This window comes from Pseudogymnoascus destructans (genome assembly GCF_001641265.1).
Source record: "Pseudogymnoascus destructans isolate 20631-21 unplaced genomic scaffold scaffold_20, whole genome shotgun sequence".
Classification (NCBI taxonomy): Eukaryota; Fungi; Ascomycota; class Leotiomycetes; order Thelebolales; family Thelebolaceae; genus Pseudogymnoascus; species Pseudogymnoascus destructans.
Window position 1 is genome coordinate 684,076 of NW_020167539.1, and position 15,979 is coordinate 700,054.

The following is a 15,979-nucleotide window of genomic DNA, read 5'->3' on the forward strand; positions in this document are numbered from 1 at the left end:
TATAATATGAATCTGTTCGTAAAGAATAATATACTGTTATTGATGTATTGAGGTATGGTCAATGGTCTCGGGGTTGTCTGCTTCATCACCCCCCAACCTCAAGCTTCAAGAAAAAGGATTAAAGCTTCGAAAGTGCCCTGGCTTTGCCTCCTTTCATGTCCTGAAAGCTAGTCGATGCTAGTATTGTCAGCCACTCTCATTATTTCGTCATGATGTGCAGGTAAACAAACCCTTCCTTTGTTTGGGAAGTTGCGACCCTCTTAGCTCAGAGTAGCGTACCCTGTGACCCTCATCGTACGATATGCCTACTGCGGGCCATATCGTATCATATAAATTGCAAAAACAGCTCTCTTCTTGTTAGATCTCACCTTTTGGATGCTTCTATCACATATTGTCGAGCCAGCCGCTTCCGGTCGACTGGTAAATTGGTTGCCATGACCCGAGTATCATTTCGATATATCTTGGTCGGCGTGCCGCTGCTTTGTGTCTATCTCACGGCATATTACTTGAACATTCATAACCGTGGATTGGGAGCCCGAATTCGAAAAGTGGTAGAGGATCATGATCTGGTAGAGCCACTCGAGCTTCCGCGACATCCTCTCTTCAAGCCCAACCTGACGGAGATTGACCCGCCGGTGGTCGACAACTTTCCCCTTGCGCAAGCTGCGGCTTCAGCTCAAGAACTACCTCCAATTCCTTCTTGGAATGCTCCTCCCCGACCTCATGTCCCAGAGAAGACACCTCTTTTCATTGGATTCACTCGGAACTGGAGAATACTGCAGCAGGCAGTGGTGGCGTATATAACAGCGGGATGGCCACCTGAAGACATATATGTTATCGAAAATACTGGAACAATGGATGCCAACGAACATAGGAAACTTAGCCTCCAGAATCCGTTCTTCTTAAATCATACTCGACTGCATATGCTCGGAGTCAATATCCTCACAACACCAACTCTCCTCACCTTCTCCCAGCTGCAGAACTTCTTCTTATATGTCTCGCTCAAAGAGCACTGGCCCCAATACTTCTGGTCACACATGGACGTTGGAGTTGCTTCTTTCGAGGAAGAAGAACCTTTCGAGTCTCTGTATATGAAGGCAGTGTATGCTCTGCGGAATACAACAGTGCCTGATTATGGACGCTGGGCTCAAGTTCTGTTCTCGTACGACCGCCTTGCACTCGTTAACACAGCTGCATATACGGAGGTGGGGGCGTGGGATACGCAGATCCCATACTACCTGACTGATTGTGACATGCACGAGCGACTCGCCATGGCTGGATTCAGGGTTGACGAGAAGAAAATAGGCCAAATCAACGATGTTGGGACTTCCATCTCTGATCTTTTGTCTCTGTACCGAAAGAAAGTCGGCCCAAAGGCATCATTCGTTGATCCAAATCCTCCGGAAGCTTATGATATAGATAAAAAAGGGCCAAAAACTAAGAGAGGCAAGTCAGCAGACTCAATATGGCCTGAGTATACTCGGGGGGACGAATCGTACAAAGCTATCGTGCGCACCTTTGAGGGGATGGACCATTCGAAGTATCGCTCACCCAAGGGAAGGAATATTTGGCAGCATCGCCAGACAGGTGGCCAGGGAGAACCATATTACCGCGATCCAGTTGGTTTTGAAATAGCGCTTTGGATGACGATTGATCACGGCCGGCTGATATATGCCGAAAAATGGGGCCATAGAGATTGTAACTTGCGGGAGGTTGGGTTGAGACTGGAGCACGCATGGATGGTGGAGAAGGACTGGGAGTACAGGGAGAAGCACCCTGAGTACGTGGACCCGAAGAAGTAATACAATAAGAAGTAGTATAGAATCAACCCGGATTTACTGAAGTGCGAAAAGTTTTGAGAATCAGGCTATAAATTAAACTTTCGTGGGGAAATCTTTACTGAAACCTTTCATAAAATTGTAACTTTTCCCCTGGTGGTGTAGTCTGGATTAGGTGTAACTGGATCCGGATTTACGTTGCCAGTCATTCTTTGTTTTCTTGAAGCCCTTTATGAAAGTATGGCTATTTAAACCAATATATATACAGCTTATGGTTTTATATTTTCTTCAAACCTTTCAATGTTATATCTTTACGGACGGTGTAATTTTCTATTCAGTACTCGGACCCCTATCTACTCCGCTTGTGGCCTTGTAAGAACCGACGATAAAGACATCGTAGACAAAAAACACGCGCCAAACTGCAAAACAAACACTTTTTGAAAATGAATATAGTGGACTTTGAATTGTGAATGTAAACAAGAGCCATTAAATCAAATATCGGGATTTAATAACCAGAGGCATTCCCAAGGTGAATAGACAGTAGAAAAGAAAGGAGCCAACAAAACCGCAAGGATGGCCAGCCCTATAAAAACTCTCTAGATTCGTCTCTCAACCACAACGTAGACTGATCCTCTTCAAAACAATACCAAACTGAAATCGCCATGGACGTAGTAATGATACAAACGTACGGAAGCTTATCCACCGTTCACCGGAAGCTGACCGCGAGCAGTACCCCCGTATCCCGAGATTCCCACGGCGAGATTCTCAGCGTGTGCCGCCGTAGCAACGCCTGCCGCCGTACTGCCGCCCCTGCTCCTAACAACCCCTGCCGCCTAGTTGGTGAACACAACTCCTCGGCAACAAAGGATCGCAGCTCGAGTCCCCCCCCCCCTTTTCGAGCTAGCTCCGTTGGGTAATTTTATAAGCCAAATTCACGCAGCTTGTTTTGATTTCACCTTCCACCACCTTTGGTCAATTCCGTTTCCGACAACCACCCCTTCAACAACCTTTCTTCTTTCTTCTAGATACCATCTAGAGCTTCATACCTTCACCGAATAGCCTTTCAACACATTGGAGGGTGGTAGTTGAGTGGAATAACCCCAGATCTTGGGTATTTCCTCGACACCACCCCTCATCTATTCGTTCAACTTGTGACGTTCACCCTCTCACCTCTTTACCCCTTCACAGAACCTCCTTTCTTTCTCCTAAACACCATCAACAATATCAAACCTTCACCAAGCACGCTTTCAACGCGTATAGTGTTCAAGTTCAAGAAATATACTCACCGTCGGGATATTTCATCCACACTATCCGTGTTCAACTTCACTTGTAAGAACCACCCCTCAACAATCCTGCCCCCACCTCACGAGACATCATCAGCAGTCTCAAACCTTCCTTGAGCACTTTGTTAACTTGTAATAGGAGAAGACCTGAGAAAGAAACTCACGATCTGTGTATTTCTTCAGCACCATCCGTGTTCAGTTTCACTTGTAAGTTCCACCCTTCAACGATCTTTCCTTCCACCCCATGAGATATCATCTGTCTTCTTGAACCTTCATCGAGCACTTTATTAACAAGTAGAAAGGTGAAAGTTCCAAAAGCAACTCACAGCCTGGACATTTAGATACTTCATCCACACAGTCTGGGTATTTGCTCCACACGATCTGTGGTCAGTGTTCTATTCAACTGTAAGAAACCCCCCTTCCCCTATCTTTTTTTTTTCTTGTTGGACGCCATCAACAGCCTCGAACCTTCCTAGAACATCCAGTTAACATCTCGTAGGTCAAGAGTCTTGACAAATCTTCTCACCTTGTGGTATCTCGTGTCATTCCCTGGCACCAAGCTCCAAGTTCCAACAGGCTCCACGACGGGCTACCCAAATCAAGAACATCAAGACATTTTCATAAAGCCTTACAATGGCTATCATATATCGAACCAACAGCTTGAACAAGCGTACAAAAGACAAGAAAGCCAAGCCCGAACCGAAGGCACCGAAGTTTCCGAAGGACGCTGTCAGGAACAAGGACGGTACCCGAAAGAAGCTATCGGCACCCTACAACGCAACTCTCGGCACAGCTCATGTCAATAACCGCTTTAACGAGACCTTCGGCGTCGATCCCGAGACTCTTCCCCGTAGCGAGTCCGTGCTGGATCTGAACCAGTTCGTCGCCGACGCCCTTGCAGCTATCGCATACAACAGCACTAAGGCCTATAATTTGACAAAGAAGATCACATTACCCAAAAAGGGCTGGAGGCGCACGAAGCAGCGCATAGGTTTTCGAGAGAAGGATGTGCTAACGCATGTTCTTCGAAATACCGCTGAGATGTTCAAACGACTGCGCCTTCACTATATGGATGACGAGGCTGCACTGATCGTTGAGTGTCTGGAAGAGAGCGATCTGCTCTGGCAGAATGTAAGTGTTCCCACTATGTGCTGATACCTCTTGTTGAGGTGGACCTTCTCGCGTCGAGCGCTGACTTACTGTTGAAGATTCTTGAGCCTCTCACGGGAATTGTGCAGACCATATCAGAGGTAATGTTCCGTGGATATACCAATTTAGAAATCCACAGAATAGATGGCCTGAGGTTGGCCCGCTCGATTCGCACTATTGGAGAGGAACTTAAGGTAAGTATCCTACTACCTCCTCGAGGGCAGTTGATGCTAACCTGAACAAAGGTCACCGCGGTTATGCTGGACAGTATGATAGGCCTGGTTGCAACAAGATGGACAGCCAGGACCGTCTTGATGGCAGAAGAAACGGCACAGAAATGGCGTGAAACTACCATGTGAGTAAAATAATCCAACTTCGCGGCTCTTCAGCTCGCTGACCCCCCCTGTGATAGTACGCGCTTGGGCTTGGACGATATATATGATCCATTAGCACCCGACCAAGAATCCGACCACGTGAATGTCGATCGCGCCAAACTGTTGGCAGAAAAAAAGCTAAACACTCCTGAACTTCCAGGAGAAAGTCCGAGTTCTCAAAAGGAGAGTACCCCCACCGGGAAAGCCAAAAAGGGCGGACCTGCAGTACAGGCAAAGGACGCGGCTGCAACCAGCAGTTCGAGCAAGAAACCTATCTTGAAAAAAGCGCCAGAAGAGCCTCGCACAAGAGGGCCCAGCGTTTTCCTCCCACAAAAAAATGTGCCCAACGAAATGGAGCGCAGGCTCCTCGCGAGAGAAAAGGCACACCAAGAGCGCGAGGAAAGAGAATACTCCGAACGCTGTGCAGAACGGACAGCGCTTGAAAATCTTGAAGATGACGAGGATCTTGTGCCGACTGGCTCCAACAGAGCCTACAGAGCCCACATGGCAGCCAGAAACAAACGGGAACACCATGGCCTTCAGATGAACAATCAGGATATGGAGATGGATCCACTGAGAATGGCCCAAATCAGGGGTGTCAGCAACAGCGGGAGCTACCTTAGCTACCCAGCTTTTCCATCCGCACACCTCACTGACAACAGAACCAAAGCTGAAATTGCGCCTGTGAGATCACACCGTCACCGAAAGGACGAAAAGGGGAAGGGCGTCGAACGCCGCTCGGCCCTGAAAAAACCTACTGACGAAATCCCAGAGAACAGCCGTCAAAATGACAAACTGACCCCGCAACAAATTAGTTCCAGCCAAGAGGCCTTGAAGAAGGCCGAGGTCCTGGTTCGCCTCATGGAGTCGCGCGACCACATTGTCACTCAAGTCAAGGGTCGCCTCGTGGCCGTCGAGAACCGCGTTGAGATGCAGGCTCCTCCCAGCCGTAGTGAGATCGAGAGACCATCGACCTCCGATCGTGCCAACAGCAACGAAGGATTAACCAAGCCAAAGCCTATTTTCCAGCGAGAGAACGGCAGCATTAAAGTCTGCACCGACGAGAACAAACGTCCCAGAGTCAGGTTTGAGGAAGCAAGCCTTCCAGCTGGAGATGGCAGAGACAGTCGCGCTTACAGAGAAGCCCACGCCAACCGCGCCCGCAGCCGAAGAATCGGAGACGAAACCGCCAGCAGCAGCCGAACCTCTGGAGAAGCCAGTACCAGCGGCAGCAGCAGCCGCACTGCTGGAGAATCCAGCACCAGCCACAGTGAGAGAAGGTCCAGCACGATCCGCAGTGCCAAAAGGACCAGTGCGGGCCGCAACGCTGGAGAGACCAGCACCCATCCAAACGGTCGCTTTATCCGTGTAGGCAATGATGTGATCCCCGCTCCACTCAAGATCCGTCAGACTCTTTCCCAGTCCCCTCTTCTTGGGAAGACCACCGTCGGATTCCCCGGAGATAGCAGCTTGATGCCCGCGCCTCTCAAACTTGGCCACAAGCTCGCCAAGGCTCAACTCGAGAACCGCAGCGTCGGAATCTCAGAAGAACTCAGTGAAAGGCTTATCCCTCTCAAACTCAGCCAGACTAGATCGAAGTCTCCTTACGAGAACAGCGGCGTCGGATTCCCCGAAGGTCTCAGTGCGATGCCTGCTCCCCTGAATCTCAGCCAGAAAAAATCTCAGTCTCCCCTTGAGAGCCGTGGCTCCGAATTCCCCGAAGGTCTCAGTGCCATGCCTGCTCCTCTCAAGCTCAGCAAGACCAAATCCAAGTCTCCTCTTGAGAACTATGGAGCCGAATTCCCCCAAGGCAGCAGCGCGATGCTTGCTCCCCCCAAACTCGGCCACAAGCGTGCCAAGTCCCCTCTTGAGAACCGCGGCGTTGGATTCCAGGGAGGTACCAGCTTCCCGTCTGCCTTGGAGCTGGCCAAATATCGCGCGCCCCAACCTGGTCCTCCACCCGATAGACCACTTCCTCCTCTTCCTACCAACAATTGAGTAACTATTTTCAGTTTGTTGATGTCTCATTCACACTATTGTCAACTGTTGTGCCGGAGGCGGTGAGGCTTGTCTTTGTTGAGTTAAATCAACAGGACGGGTTTGGATCTGGCTTTGTTGATTTTAGTGTTTCTGCAGCAATGCGGAAGAGACACAACTTACTTTTCTCCTTCTCTGCCTCTTCGGAGGTTCCGAGAAGTGACACTATTCTTAGTCTACCAGTACGTTGAGGTGACATATAGCGGGGGAGACGTGGAGCTGGGTGCACATTGTGCGTTAATACCTAGTTATGAAGCGGGGAGCCAGAAGTCACATAATAGGGGAGTGTATGATAGATATAAATAAACAAAACTGATCTAACTTGTGTCCTTTGTCGTTGTCGTCGTCGTAAGTTATCCGGTATGGAGAGTCTGAATGGAAGGTGGCCCGTCACATAGGGGTCACTTGATTTGACTTCAAAACGAGCGATTCATATTGTAAGGTGCCTAACTAACTAAATAGTTAGATACAATACTCAATGAACTAAGCAGAACGGTAGAGGACCACCGCGTTACTCCATCCGCAACGTCGTCGTCGATCCCGCCGTTTCACACTTGTGGTCGTCGACGACATCCACCCGATCCCCAATCCAGCAACGCGCGCCCAGCTCCCCGATAACAGTGGCCGCTAGGCTCCACCATCACGATACCCGCCAAAATTTTATTTTCCCAGCCTTATCTCTCAATCCGCACTCCATCATCTACCAACCCATCCCAGACCACGCCCGCGGCGCCCAACGCACCACGATGAACGCGCACGCCCTACTCACCTCCCAAGGCTGGCGCGGCTCCGGCCACTCGCTGCACGCGCACAGCGACTCGATCGGGCTCGCGCGGCCGCTGCTGGTGTCGCAGAAGCAGAATACGCTTGGTGTGGGGAAGAAGCAGCATCGGACGAGCGATATGTGGTGGATGAATGCGTTTGATAAGTCGTTGCAGGGGTTGGATACGAGCAAGGAGGGTCAGGTGGTCCAGACGGTTACCGGGGGGGGGTTGGATATGGTGAAGAGGGGTGGGGGGAAGTATGTGGGGACGGGGGGGTTGTATGCTTGTTTTGTGAGGGGGGAGACGTTGGTGGGGAGTGTAAAGGAGGTTGTGGAGGTGAAGGTTCTGGAGGTGAAGGTTGAGGAGGATGAGAAGGTGGATAAGAAGGCGGAGAAGAAGAGGAGGAAGGATGGGGAGACGAAGGAGGAGAGGAGGGAGAGGAAATTGGAGAAGAGGGCGAGGAGGGCAGCCAAGTCGAGCGCGAATGAATCTTCGAGTACCCCCTCCGACGAAAGCGACGCGGTAGAGACGAAAGCACAGCGAAAAGAACGGAGGCGGCTAAGGAAAGCATCGAAAGCCGAAGCGGCAGCCGCCGCGTCCCAGGACTCCTCCGATACCCGCTCCTCAAAAGACGACAAGAAGAAGAAGAAGCGGAAAGACTAGACATTTGTCCTGTCTACCCTTTTGGAATTTTATGTTTTACGGCGATACTCGAGCAGCATTAGCGAATCATTGCAGGCGTTTCGGCGAGGAGGGTTTATTATGGGCACATATAGACACAGCCATGTGGTTGGTGGTTTGGATGGATGCAGATGAATATGTATGAATTTCACGGCTCGGGTTTTATCTTGCCGGGGCGATTAGATACTATCCAGGGCCTCTGTTCCCAAAAGTCATCCTTTATGAAATCAACATGCTGAACGACGATCTTTGCCTTCTGCCGCGCCTTCCTCTCCTTCTCCGCCTGTGTTTTTGATAGAGCCATTTCCGGGGCCGTCAGAGCTTCTTCGTTGAGCACTGGCGAAGATGTGGTAGCCTCTACTAATTCATACTGGAAACTTGTAAGCATATTAAAAACTGCCATCGGCCTGGGGCTACTGACACCTCGAAAGACTATACTCCCCTTCTTGTAAATGTCAGGCTCATTATTGTAATTCATCCCAAATCTCGAGAACAATATCTCATTCTTATCTGCCGCCAGTGTGCCCTATATCTGATCAGCCAAACACCTTAAACATCAAGAAATAGCAAAACTTACCGCCAACTCCGCCTCTGCAGCTTTCGCATCCATGCCCCCCTGCTGTATCAACGTCCAAAACGTCGTATTATACAGATTATTAATATGACCTAGAACAGACACCCATTAGCACCCCCCTTCTTTCCCCCTCTCAAACCGACAAAAGAGAACTTACAGTCAACCTGCCGCCAACTCATATAATCCCTCAAATTCTGGACAGTCGGGTACTGCACCACCCTCCCATCAAAGCCTGGAAGCGGAAACGTGAGGGGCGAGTCGGGGAAGAAGGAGGGCCAGAGGTGGACGTAGTAGGCTGAGAACATGGAGACGATTGTTGTGACGAGTTTACTGCGGGAATATCAGCATTTTCACAACTGGCAGCGTTGAGAACGCCGCTGAGTGGGGGAATAAGGACTTGCCTCGATCGTCGCTCGAATAGCGTGCATGACCTGTGAAGCACGAAACTGTTCACCGCGTCAGTCAAATACACATATTCCTCCCTTCAACTCCTATGCTTGGGTAAATCATACCTATACTCGTCACTGATCCCATACGCCACGACGACATCTGGTAACTCGACCAGGACCCTCTCCGCCGCCGCGTTCATGAGATCCAGCGCACGGCGATCATTAGGTTTCTTGAAGGCATATTTATCTGAGAACCTGCAAACATGTCAGTATCTCCAAATAAAATCACTAGTAAATACTGCGTCGGGGTAGGTTACTTATGGAATCCCCGTCCATCGATACGTATCACGATCCACGTGTTTGGTAAGAGCAAATCCGGCTGCTCAAAGGACTTGACGTATTCATACCTGTCTTTGCGTTAGACTACCGTGAACAAGTATATTCGGATTTGAGGACCTTACTTTGAATTCGCCATTTTTATTTGAGCGGGGAGGGGGGGGAGGGGTAAATTTATTTTATTGCTGGTGATGGCGGGGTGAGGCGGGGTGATGGGTTTTGGTGTAACTTTTTTGGTTTGGTGGATGAAGCGAGTCACGGGAACTTTTTTCGACTAAATGAAGGGAATGGACCCTTAAGGTTGAGTTACTGAAAATTAGGGGATTGGATCAAGGATTGCATATGGGAAAAAATAGATATCGGATTTCAGAATTAGTTATATCCGATTTCTGGTACCGGCACATTGTTACACGTCAATTGGGAACTGGTAAGCTTGGATGTAAAGTGTGTGGTATTTCATTTCAGTCATTTTGTCTAAACTCTACAAACTCCCTCTAAATCTACACCATAACTCTCTACTGCAGATACTCCTTTGGAAGCGTAGCGACCTTATCCTGGAACAGCTTCTCCGCGCGCTGCCAGACCGGGACGTTCCTCCAGTCCTTCAACTCCAACAAGCTCGGGAGGAGATCGTTCCCGAACGCCTCGCTCGCCTCTCTCGGGAGCAGCGATGGCAAGTGATCAATGCTGATCACGCTCAACTTAGGCTCCTGCTTAACCTCAACCGGGACCGTAGGCTTATCAAACGTCGTAGCGACAGTGTAAACCGGGACCGGGTTATTGGGGTTGGTGGTATCAGCGCTGACATCGCAGATAACCGACAGCTTGCGATCCGCCGTATCCAAGCTCTCGTAATCCACAAAGCTAGGGATCTTAGAGTTCAAGTAAATGCAGTTCACAAAGATATCGCTCTCGATGATCTCCTTGAAAGGCCCACCCTTCGCCGTCTCAGCCATATCCCACTTCACGATATTATCCTCCGGGATGCCCGCACGCCTGCACAGCTCCACGGCACCCGATCCACACCGTCCCAGCGCACCAATAACTAGGATACGCGGCTGGCTACCTGTCTTCGCGGCGCCCTCAGCGACGGCCTTCTTGACATCGGCAATGAGCGCGGTCTCGTTGGGGTAGGCGCTGACGCCTGGGAAGGGCTCCGAGTGGGTGAGTTGCCAGGCCCAGTTCTCGAGGGCGAGGGCAGCGCCGGCGAATCCGGCGTGGAAGCCATAGGCGGCGACGCGTCGGCCGCGCTCGTCGACCAGGAATTCGAGGTCCAGGAGCGTGCCGTTGCCACGGGGGAAGCGGGAGAGGACGGATTCCCAGCCGCCTTGGTTCTTGTAGCAATGGGCGAATTGGATGTGGACATGCTTCAATGGGACTGGATTCCGGTTAGTATGGTTAAATAAATGTGTTGATTCTGGCTCGTGGTGACTCACAGTCTTCCTCTGGGAGCTCCTTGAGTCCCAGGATGATGTGGTCGGCGGGGGCTTCGCGCCAGGTGTTCTCGGGCACCAGTGTCGCCCCTACGGCCTCAAACTCGGCATCATCGAAGATGCGCTCTGGGCTGCGCTCAATGCGTACGGTGTAGCCGGCATCGAGGAGGGCCTTGGTGGTGGTGGGAGTGAGGGCGGAGCGGTGCTCGAGCGCCTTGCCTGCGGGGCGTTAGCAATTGCGGTCTGTGGGAGGGTGAGGAGGGGTTCATACACTCGGAGCGGAGATGAAGAGTAATTCCAGACATTTTGGGGTTGCAATTGAATAGGTTATTATTGTTTTGCGTGGAGAAAAGTTCAAAAGAAACGACTCTCCTAGAGATGCGCTGCGAGTTGGTTGGAAATTCTGCCAGCCATGACTCAGACTCACCGCCTCGAAATTGGCGGGTTGTGGTCGAGTACCCCGCCGACACCGCTTCTTGCTTTATTTGCCTCACTATATTATTATATGTCGCTTTAGAAGTTTAGAACTTGCGGGTACAACATCACACAACACTCAATACAATACGTATACGTGATCATCATTTCTACAGTACATTTATGTAGACATAACTGTCATCAGAGCATTGATAAGCACGGTGGAAGATATACATACTGAGCAATGCGTCTGGTTTTGCTTTCAGCCTTGCCTTGACAAATGCAATGATAAATCACGTGATGCAAGACCACTCTTTGATCACGTGGTATATCCTAGGTAGAGCTCAACCGTACCACTTCCCACTCGGCGCCGTCACCGACGCAGCCATCAATAGGAATGCACACAAGTGCGCCAGTCAGCTCGGGGTTCGAAATCGCGAATCGCGAATGACGGTCAAGACTGAAAGACCCAAAGACTGAAAAGATGTTGTTTCCCGCCTTTCTCCTTGGGCGCTTGAATCAATTCTGAGCCAATCAACAGCGCTATCACATTATGTCTCTAAGCGCTGGCACCAGGGTCGACACATCTCCCCTCCGTCCACTTATCCGCCTTTCCCAATCCCCCAGCCAAATGCGACCTTCTATTTTGAGTTTCCCTTGTCCTCATTGACCATGCCCATCGACACATGTCGTCCCATCCCGCAGAATGTCTCAAGGAATGCGGGTTGCAGGCGCCTCCTTGTGCATGCGCCTCGAACGCCCGACCCTTGAACCCCTCACTAGTATGTCGAAGTGTGCATTCCCCAGGTAGGTTGTCAGCTTTCTCTCATATATCTCCCACAAGTGGCTCTGTGTTCTTCATGGAGGGGGCGTGCTGCTGTCGTATTCTTCTTCATATACCTATCCTAGACGCTGGAAGTCGTCTTCTCTTCCCTTCATCTGATTAGTATCCGGTATACTACACATATATCAAGATGTCTGCGAATGCGGGATTACAGTTGTTTCCTCCCCCGCCAACAAAGAAGAGCCAAGGGAAGTTTAGCACCCGACGTGGGGTCATCCAACCAGGACATCCTGAAGATGCCTCTTCGAGTCGCCCAAAGACACCTGACGCTCCCATCGATGGTCGTCAGTCTGCAATGAGCAACAAGCACTCTGTTTTCGACGGCAGCCCGCAATCTGCGATGGGTGGCCGCAATTCGCCGAATCCTTTTGGATCTGAGATCCAAAGGTCCCAAACAGCCTTCTCAGAAGCCCCGACTCTTGTCAGGAGTCACAGCAATTCATCACGCAGCTCGATTGCGAAGCCACCGCTCCAAAATAACGCGGCAGGCTCAAGTCAACAGCCCATGATCCGATCGATATTTCCTCGATATAACCCCGATGTTCCCCTCGAGCAACAAGACTATTATCCGACACAAACCAGCCCCACTCATATCCCTCAATCGGCTATCAGTAGGAGCCCATACGCAGCTGGCAGCGGGTCGGGTCGAACACCCCTCGGTATGCCTACGGGCCCCCGTAGAGCTATAACGGAGATCCCAACGCCGCCAACAACATGCTCCACGGAAGAGCTGAAGCAGCTGTGGAAAGTGACAAACGGCTGGAGGGTATCAGCGAGCGAGGGCCGCTCATTCTGTCTTAAAATGACAAGTGCAGTCGAAGAGCCTGTCCACACCCTCTCCTCCGCCACCCACCCCTTCTACACTCTCCGCCTCGACCCAACATCCACCTCCGCCCTGGTAGCAATGACGCGACACGACCCGAACAAAGCCCTCACAAAGAGCACATCCACCCTCATGGGCGGCTCAAAGAACAAAGACAAAGACCCCGCGGGCGTGGAAGTCCTCACCACAGCCCTCGAAGACCCCCAGCGCCGCCTCCCCCCCAGTGATGGCCTAGTCGCCCTCCTCTACCCCCGCGCCGCAGCCGCCATGGCCCTTGACATGGTCGCCAAGAACAACAGCCCCAGCGAGGACACCGCCCGCGCAGCCGCTGAATTCGAATGCGGTCGCTTGGTCTGGGATAATGACACCGAGAAGTATTACCTCGTGCACCAGTCCATGTCGACGCCGTTCTGCGTCACCATCGCCTCGTCACCCGCTTGGTCGCGCGTCGAGTACACGCTCGAGCACCCGGAGCTACCGCATACTATGGTGAAGTTGACGCGTGACGGGTCGGGGGGCGGATACCTTGAGGTCGACACTGGGGTGGCGGCGCGGATTGATAGTTTCTTCCTCGTTGACGTTGCAATCTGCGCGGTCGTGATTGTGGCTTTAGCGGAGGAGAAGACGCATAACATCGAGCGCTTTGAGGCGCCGCCGACGACGGCGCCGCCAGCTGCTAAGACGAAAAAGCCCAAGATTGAGGAGATGGAGATGGATCTCGAGAGCCAACAGAGCCTATCGGATAAGGAGAAGGCGAATCTGCCGAAGCCGACGAAGGGGGCGCTGAAGGTGCTGTTTTGGGCACTGAAGTTTGTGGTATGGGTCTTGACGTTTACGGTGAAGACGCTGGCGAGTGTGATTATTTCCATCAGCGGGTGTCTGACGAAGAAGGGGCTGAATTAGCTTGGCTGATTTGAGCAGCTGGATGACTGCAGTTGGTTTTATTGTTTCTTTGGTACATAGAGCGTGATGTAAGGCGTCATGGATAGGGATGGGGAACACGGAGCTTCGGGGTTTTTAGACTCTTACAGTCTTGTCATGAAAGTAGGCCATAGCTCAACTACCTAGGAAATCGTATCAATATTTTCATCTTCCCATCATACACACCCACCCTACTTCTTCCTCTCCCTAACCTTGAACTTCATCCCCCCCTTCGTCACCCCCCCAACACTCATCGTCTTCCCCATCTTCTTCCTCTGCAAATCCAGCGCCTCCTCCGCCTCCGTAAGCGCCTCCAACCTCCGTTCCGCAATCTCCAACATCCCCTCCAACTTTCCCGCCTCCTTCTCCCTCACCCTCCTCAACCTTTTCTCCCCCTCCTCCTCCCCCTCTCCTCCTCCCGCTCCTCCCTCTCCTCAGCCCCCCCATCCTAACGGCCCTCTCCCCCTCCCCCTCCACAAACACCACCCTCCTCCCCTCCCCCTCAATCCCCACCACCCTCCTCCTCAGGCTCTCAACCTCTTTCGCAGTCTTATTCCACATCGTCCTCACGTACCCCAAATCCTGCGTCTTGAACAACCGCACCGCGTCCTGGTCGAGGACTTTGTTCCCCTTGTCACCGTTCAGCGTCCCGGTGCTGTTCTTGCCGGATGTGGTGGGGCCTTTTTGGGAGACCATCCCGAAGTAGAATTCATCGGGGTTTTTGTCGAGGACTTTTTGGCGGAGGGCTTTGAGTTTGGTTTTTTTGGCGTTGAAGTCGCGCGCGCGGGCGGAGTAGTCCTAGGAGGGGACATGTTAGATGGGGTAATGAGGGGTTGGGGGAAGAGGGGAGGTTACCTTGTGTTTCTCTAATAATCCCCATTTTGCGCGCTCTTCAGGTTGTCCTCTCTCGCGATGCGGGCGGCGCTGAACCGCATTTCGCATCGACGACATGGCTGCTCCGTGTATAAAAGTCGCCTGATCTAATTATATGGTTCCAAACACACTAACTCGAGGGTCGTATTTAAGAGTTTCGTTGTAATAATTCGTGGGAAATCGAAGGGTATGAAGTTGAATAATGCTCGTTCAACCTCGCGATATATTATTTCTCTTATCGCCCATCCCAAAATTTACTACTGGACACCCACCACCCGCCAAGCCCCACACCACACCCCAAATTCTCCGCCCCGCCGCGGAAACTAACCCACTCCTCCCCCTGCACCTCCAGCTCCAGCGACAATTATATCTGTAACTTATGTAAATCCAACCCAGCACCACCACTCCCACAACAACACCCCGCAAAGGCGACCCTTTCTCACGGACACACAAGCGGCAATGGCGCCCCTCCCAGCCGCAGAACCGGCCGAGCCGCTAGAGCGCCTCCCCATGCCCTCACGGAACCCGCTCCCGTTGTCCGCGGGCCAGGAGACGCAGGTGCGGGACCTATATTTTGCGCGTGTGCGCGCCCTTTGCGCGGCAGAGATTAAAGGTTCGTCTCCCCTCCTACTGCTGTTGCTCCCTGCCCCGGTCTGCTGGGTCAATGTTCCAGCTCCGCGGCGGGAGGTCGTGTGCACCTAGCTAACTCTTCTTCCCCCCCTCTCCAGAATTCGCAGAATGCGCAGTCGGCCGAACATTTACAGCGCCATTTGCGTGTCGCGCCCAAAGACTAGGGATGAACAGCTGCATGATCGCGCACGCCACGCAAGCGGAGCAAGATAACGCGCGAGAAGAGTGGTTCGGGCTACGGCTTCAACGACAGAAAGACCGCGAAGCGAAGGATAGGCGGCGGAAGGAGCAGGAGAAGTTTCATAGGGAGTGGTGGGGACTGCCGGAGGCGGATCGGGAGGGGGAGAAGGGGAATGCGGTGTTGAGGGAGGCGGAGAGGGTGGGGGGGTTCCCGAAGAGTGATGAGGGGCAGTTGAGTAAGGATAGGCATCGGTAGGGAGGGAGATTGGGAGTGCATGGATGGGCGTTTGGGTTGTTTACTGTATTTCTATATGGCGCTTGGGTTGCGCGGCGTGTTGGATGTGTAGGATAGGTGGATGGATAGTCTCCCAATTGAGTGAAGCTTGTATCTATAAGCCATGGGGTTCTTGAATGCTGTGAGAGCCGTAGCGGGGCATCGTGTCTATAAGGATTTACAAGACTGAAGTGTCGTTATGTGGCACTAACTAGAGCAAAG

At 51.8% G+C, this 15,979-nt stretch overlaps 8 protein-coding genes across 8 annotated transcripts; 4 read left to right on the top strand and 4 right to left on the bottom strand.

Moving 5' to 3' along the window:
• Window positions 1-434: 434 nt before the first annotated feature.
• On the top strand, window positions 435-1,864 carry VC83_07531 (uncharacterized protein; the record flags this gene model as incomplete). The annotated part of the gene is made up of 1 exon (XM_024471100.1): window positions 435-1,864. The coding sequence occupies one exon, from the start codon at window positions 435-437 to the stop codon at window positions 1,800-1,802; it is 1,368 nt and encodes a 455-aa protein (XP_024321412.1). The 3' UTR covers window positions 1,803-1,864.
• A 2,208-nt stretch (window positions 1,865-4,072) lies between these two features.
• VC83_07532 (uncharacterized protein) lies at window positions 4,073-4,565 on the bottom strand (the record flags this gene model as incomplete). Its single annotated transcript, XM_024471101.1, has 2 exons — window positions 4,073-4,182; window positions 4,262-4,565. 2 exons carry the CDS (start codon window positions 4,563-4,565, stop codon window positions 4,073-4,075), a joined length of 414 nt encoding a protein of 137 aa, XP_024321401.1.
• Window positions 4,566-7,367: 2,802 nt separating this feature from the next.
• VC83_07533 (uncharacterized protein) lies at window positions 7,368-8,048 on the top strand (the record flags this gene model as incomplete). Its single annotated transcript, XM_024471102.1, has 1 exon — window positions 7,368-8,048. The coding sequence occupies one exon, from the start codon at window positions 7,368-7,370 to the stop codon at window positions 8,046-8,048; it is 681 nt and encodes a 226-aa protein (XP_024321402.1).
• On the bottom strand, window positions 7,669-9,527 carry THG1 (tRNA-His guanylyltransferase). The gene is made up of 8 exons (XM_024471103.1): window positions 9,491-9,527; window positions 9,347-9,436; window positions 9,153-9,284; window positions 9,042-9,086; window positions 8,798-8,970; window positions 8,644-8,732; window positions 8,488-8,592; window positions 7,669-8,436 (listed from the first exon to the last, which is right to left on the bottom strand). Exons 1-8 carry the CDS (start codon window positions 9,502-9,504, stop codon window positions 8,215-8,217), a joined length of 870 nt encoding a protein of 289 aa, XP_024321403.1. The 5' UTR covers window positions 9,505-9,527; the 3' UTR covers window positions 7,669-8,214.
• Window positions 9,528-9,797: 270 nt separating this feature from the next.
• On the bottom strand, window positions 9,798-11,325 carry LYS1_2 (Saccharopine dehydrogenase). The gene is made up of 3 exons (XM_024471104.1): window positions 11,070-11,325; window positions 10,802-11,017; window positions 9,798-10,743 (listed from the first exon to the last, which is right to left on the bottom strand). The coding sequence occupies exons 1-3, from the start codon at window positions 11,101-11,103 to the stop codon at window positions 9,881-9,883; spliced, it is 1,113 nt and encodes a 370-aa protein (XP_024321404.1). The 5' UTR covers window positions 11,104-11,325; the 3' UTR covers window positions 9,798-9,880.
• A 263-nt stretch (window positions 11,326-11,588) lies between these two features.
• On the top strand, window positions 11,589-13,985 carry VC83_07536 (uncharacterized protein). Its single transcript, XM_024471105.1, has one exon. The coding sequence runs from the start codon at window positions 12,187-12,189 to the stop codon at window positions 13,780-13,782; it is 1,596 nt and encodes a 531-aa protein (XP_024321405.1). The 5' UTR covers window positions 11,589-12,186; the 3' UTR covers window positions 13,783-13,985.
• Window positions 13,986-14,874, bottom strand: VC83_07537 (uncharacterized protein). The gene is made up of 2 exons (XM_024471106.1): window positions 14,656-14,874; window positions 13,986-14,598 (listed from the first exon to the last, which is right to left on the bottom strand). The coding sequence occupies exons 1-2, from the start codon at window positions 14,749-14,751 to the stop codon at window positions 14,008-14,010; spliced, it is 687 nt and encodes a 228-aa protein (XP_024321414.1). The 5' UTR covers window positions 14,752-14,874; the 3' UTR covers window positions 13,986-14,007.
• A 161-nt stretch (window positions 14,875-15,035) lies between these two features.
• VC83_07538 (uncharacterized protein) lies at window positions 15,036-15,932 on the top strand. The gene is made up of 2 exons (XM_024471107.1): window positions 15,036-15,286; window positions 15,402-15,932. Exons 1-2 carry the CDS (start codon window positions 15,133-15,135, stop codon window positions 15,737-15,739), a joined length of 492 nt encoding a protein of 163 aa, XP_024321398.1. The 5' UTR covers window positions 15,036-15,132; the 3' UTR covers window positions 15,740-15,932.
• Window positions 15,933-15,979: the final 47 nt, after the last annotated feature.

Bases quoted from the DNA above. Each gene is read 5' to 3' on its own strand.
- THG1 (XM_024471103.1), bottom strand. The intron at 8,593-8,643 runs GTAAGTTTTGCT...GATCAGATATAG, and splicing joins CTGCAGAGGCGGAGTTGGCG to GGCACACTGGCGGCAGATAA. The intron at 8,437-8,487 runs GTCAGTAGCCCC...ACAAGTTTCCAG, and splicing joins GGAGTATAGTCTTTCGAGGT to TATGAATTAGTAGAGGCTAC.
- VC83_07538 (XM_024471107.1), top strand. From the start codon at position 15,133: ATGGCGCCCCTCCCAGCCGCAGAACCGGCCGAGCCGCTAGAGCGCCTC. The intron at 15,287-15,401 runs GTTCGTCTCCCC...CCCCCTCTCCAG, and splicing joins TTGCGCGGCAGAGATTAAAG to AATTCGCAGAATGCGCAGTC.
- VC83_07536 (XM_024471105.1), top strand. From the start codon at position 12,187: ATGTCTGCGAATGCGGGATTACAGTTGTTTCCTCCCCCGCCAACAAAG.
- LYS1_2 (XM_024471104.1), bottom strand. From the start codon at position 11,103: ATGTCTGGAATTACTCTTCATCTCCGCTCCGAGT. The intron at 11,018-11,069 runs GTATGAACCCCT...AACGCCCCGCAG, and splicing joins TCTTCATCTCCGCTCCGAGT to GCAAGGCGCTCGAGCACCGC. The intron at 10,744-10,801 runs GTGAGTCACCAC...ACCGGAATCCAG, and splicing joins GGAGCTCCCAGAGGAAGACT to TCCCATTGAAGCATGTCCAC.
- VC83_07537 (XM_024471106.1), bottom strand. From the start codon at position 14,751: ATGTCGTCGATGCGAAATGCGGTTCAGCGCCGCCCGCATCGCGAGAGA. The intron at 14,599-14,655 runs GTAACCTCCCCT...GTCCCCTCCTAG, and splicing joins GATTATTAGAGAAACACAAG to GACTACTCCGCCCGCGCGCG.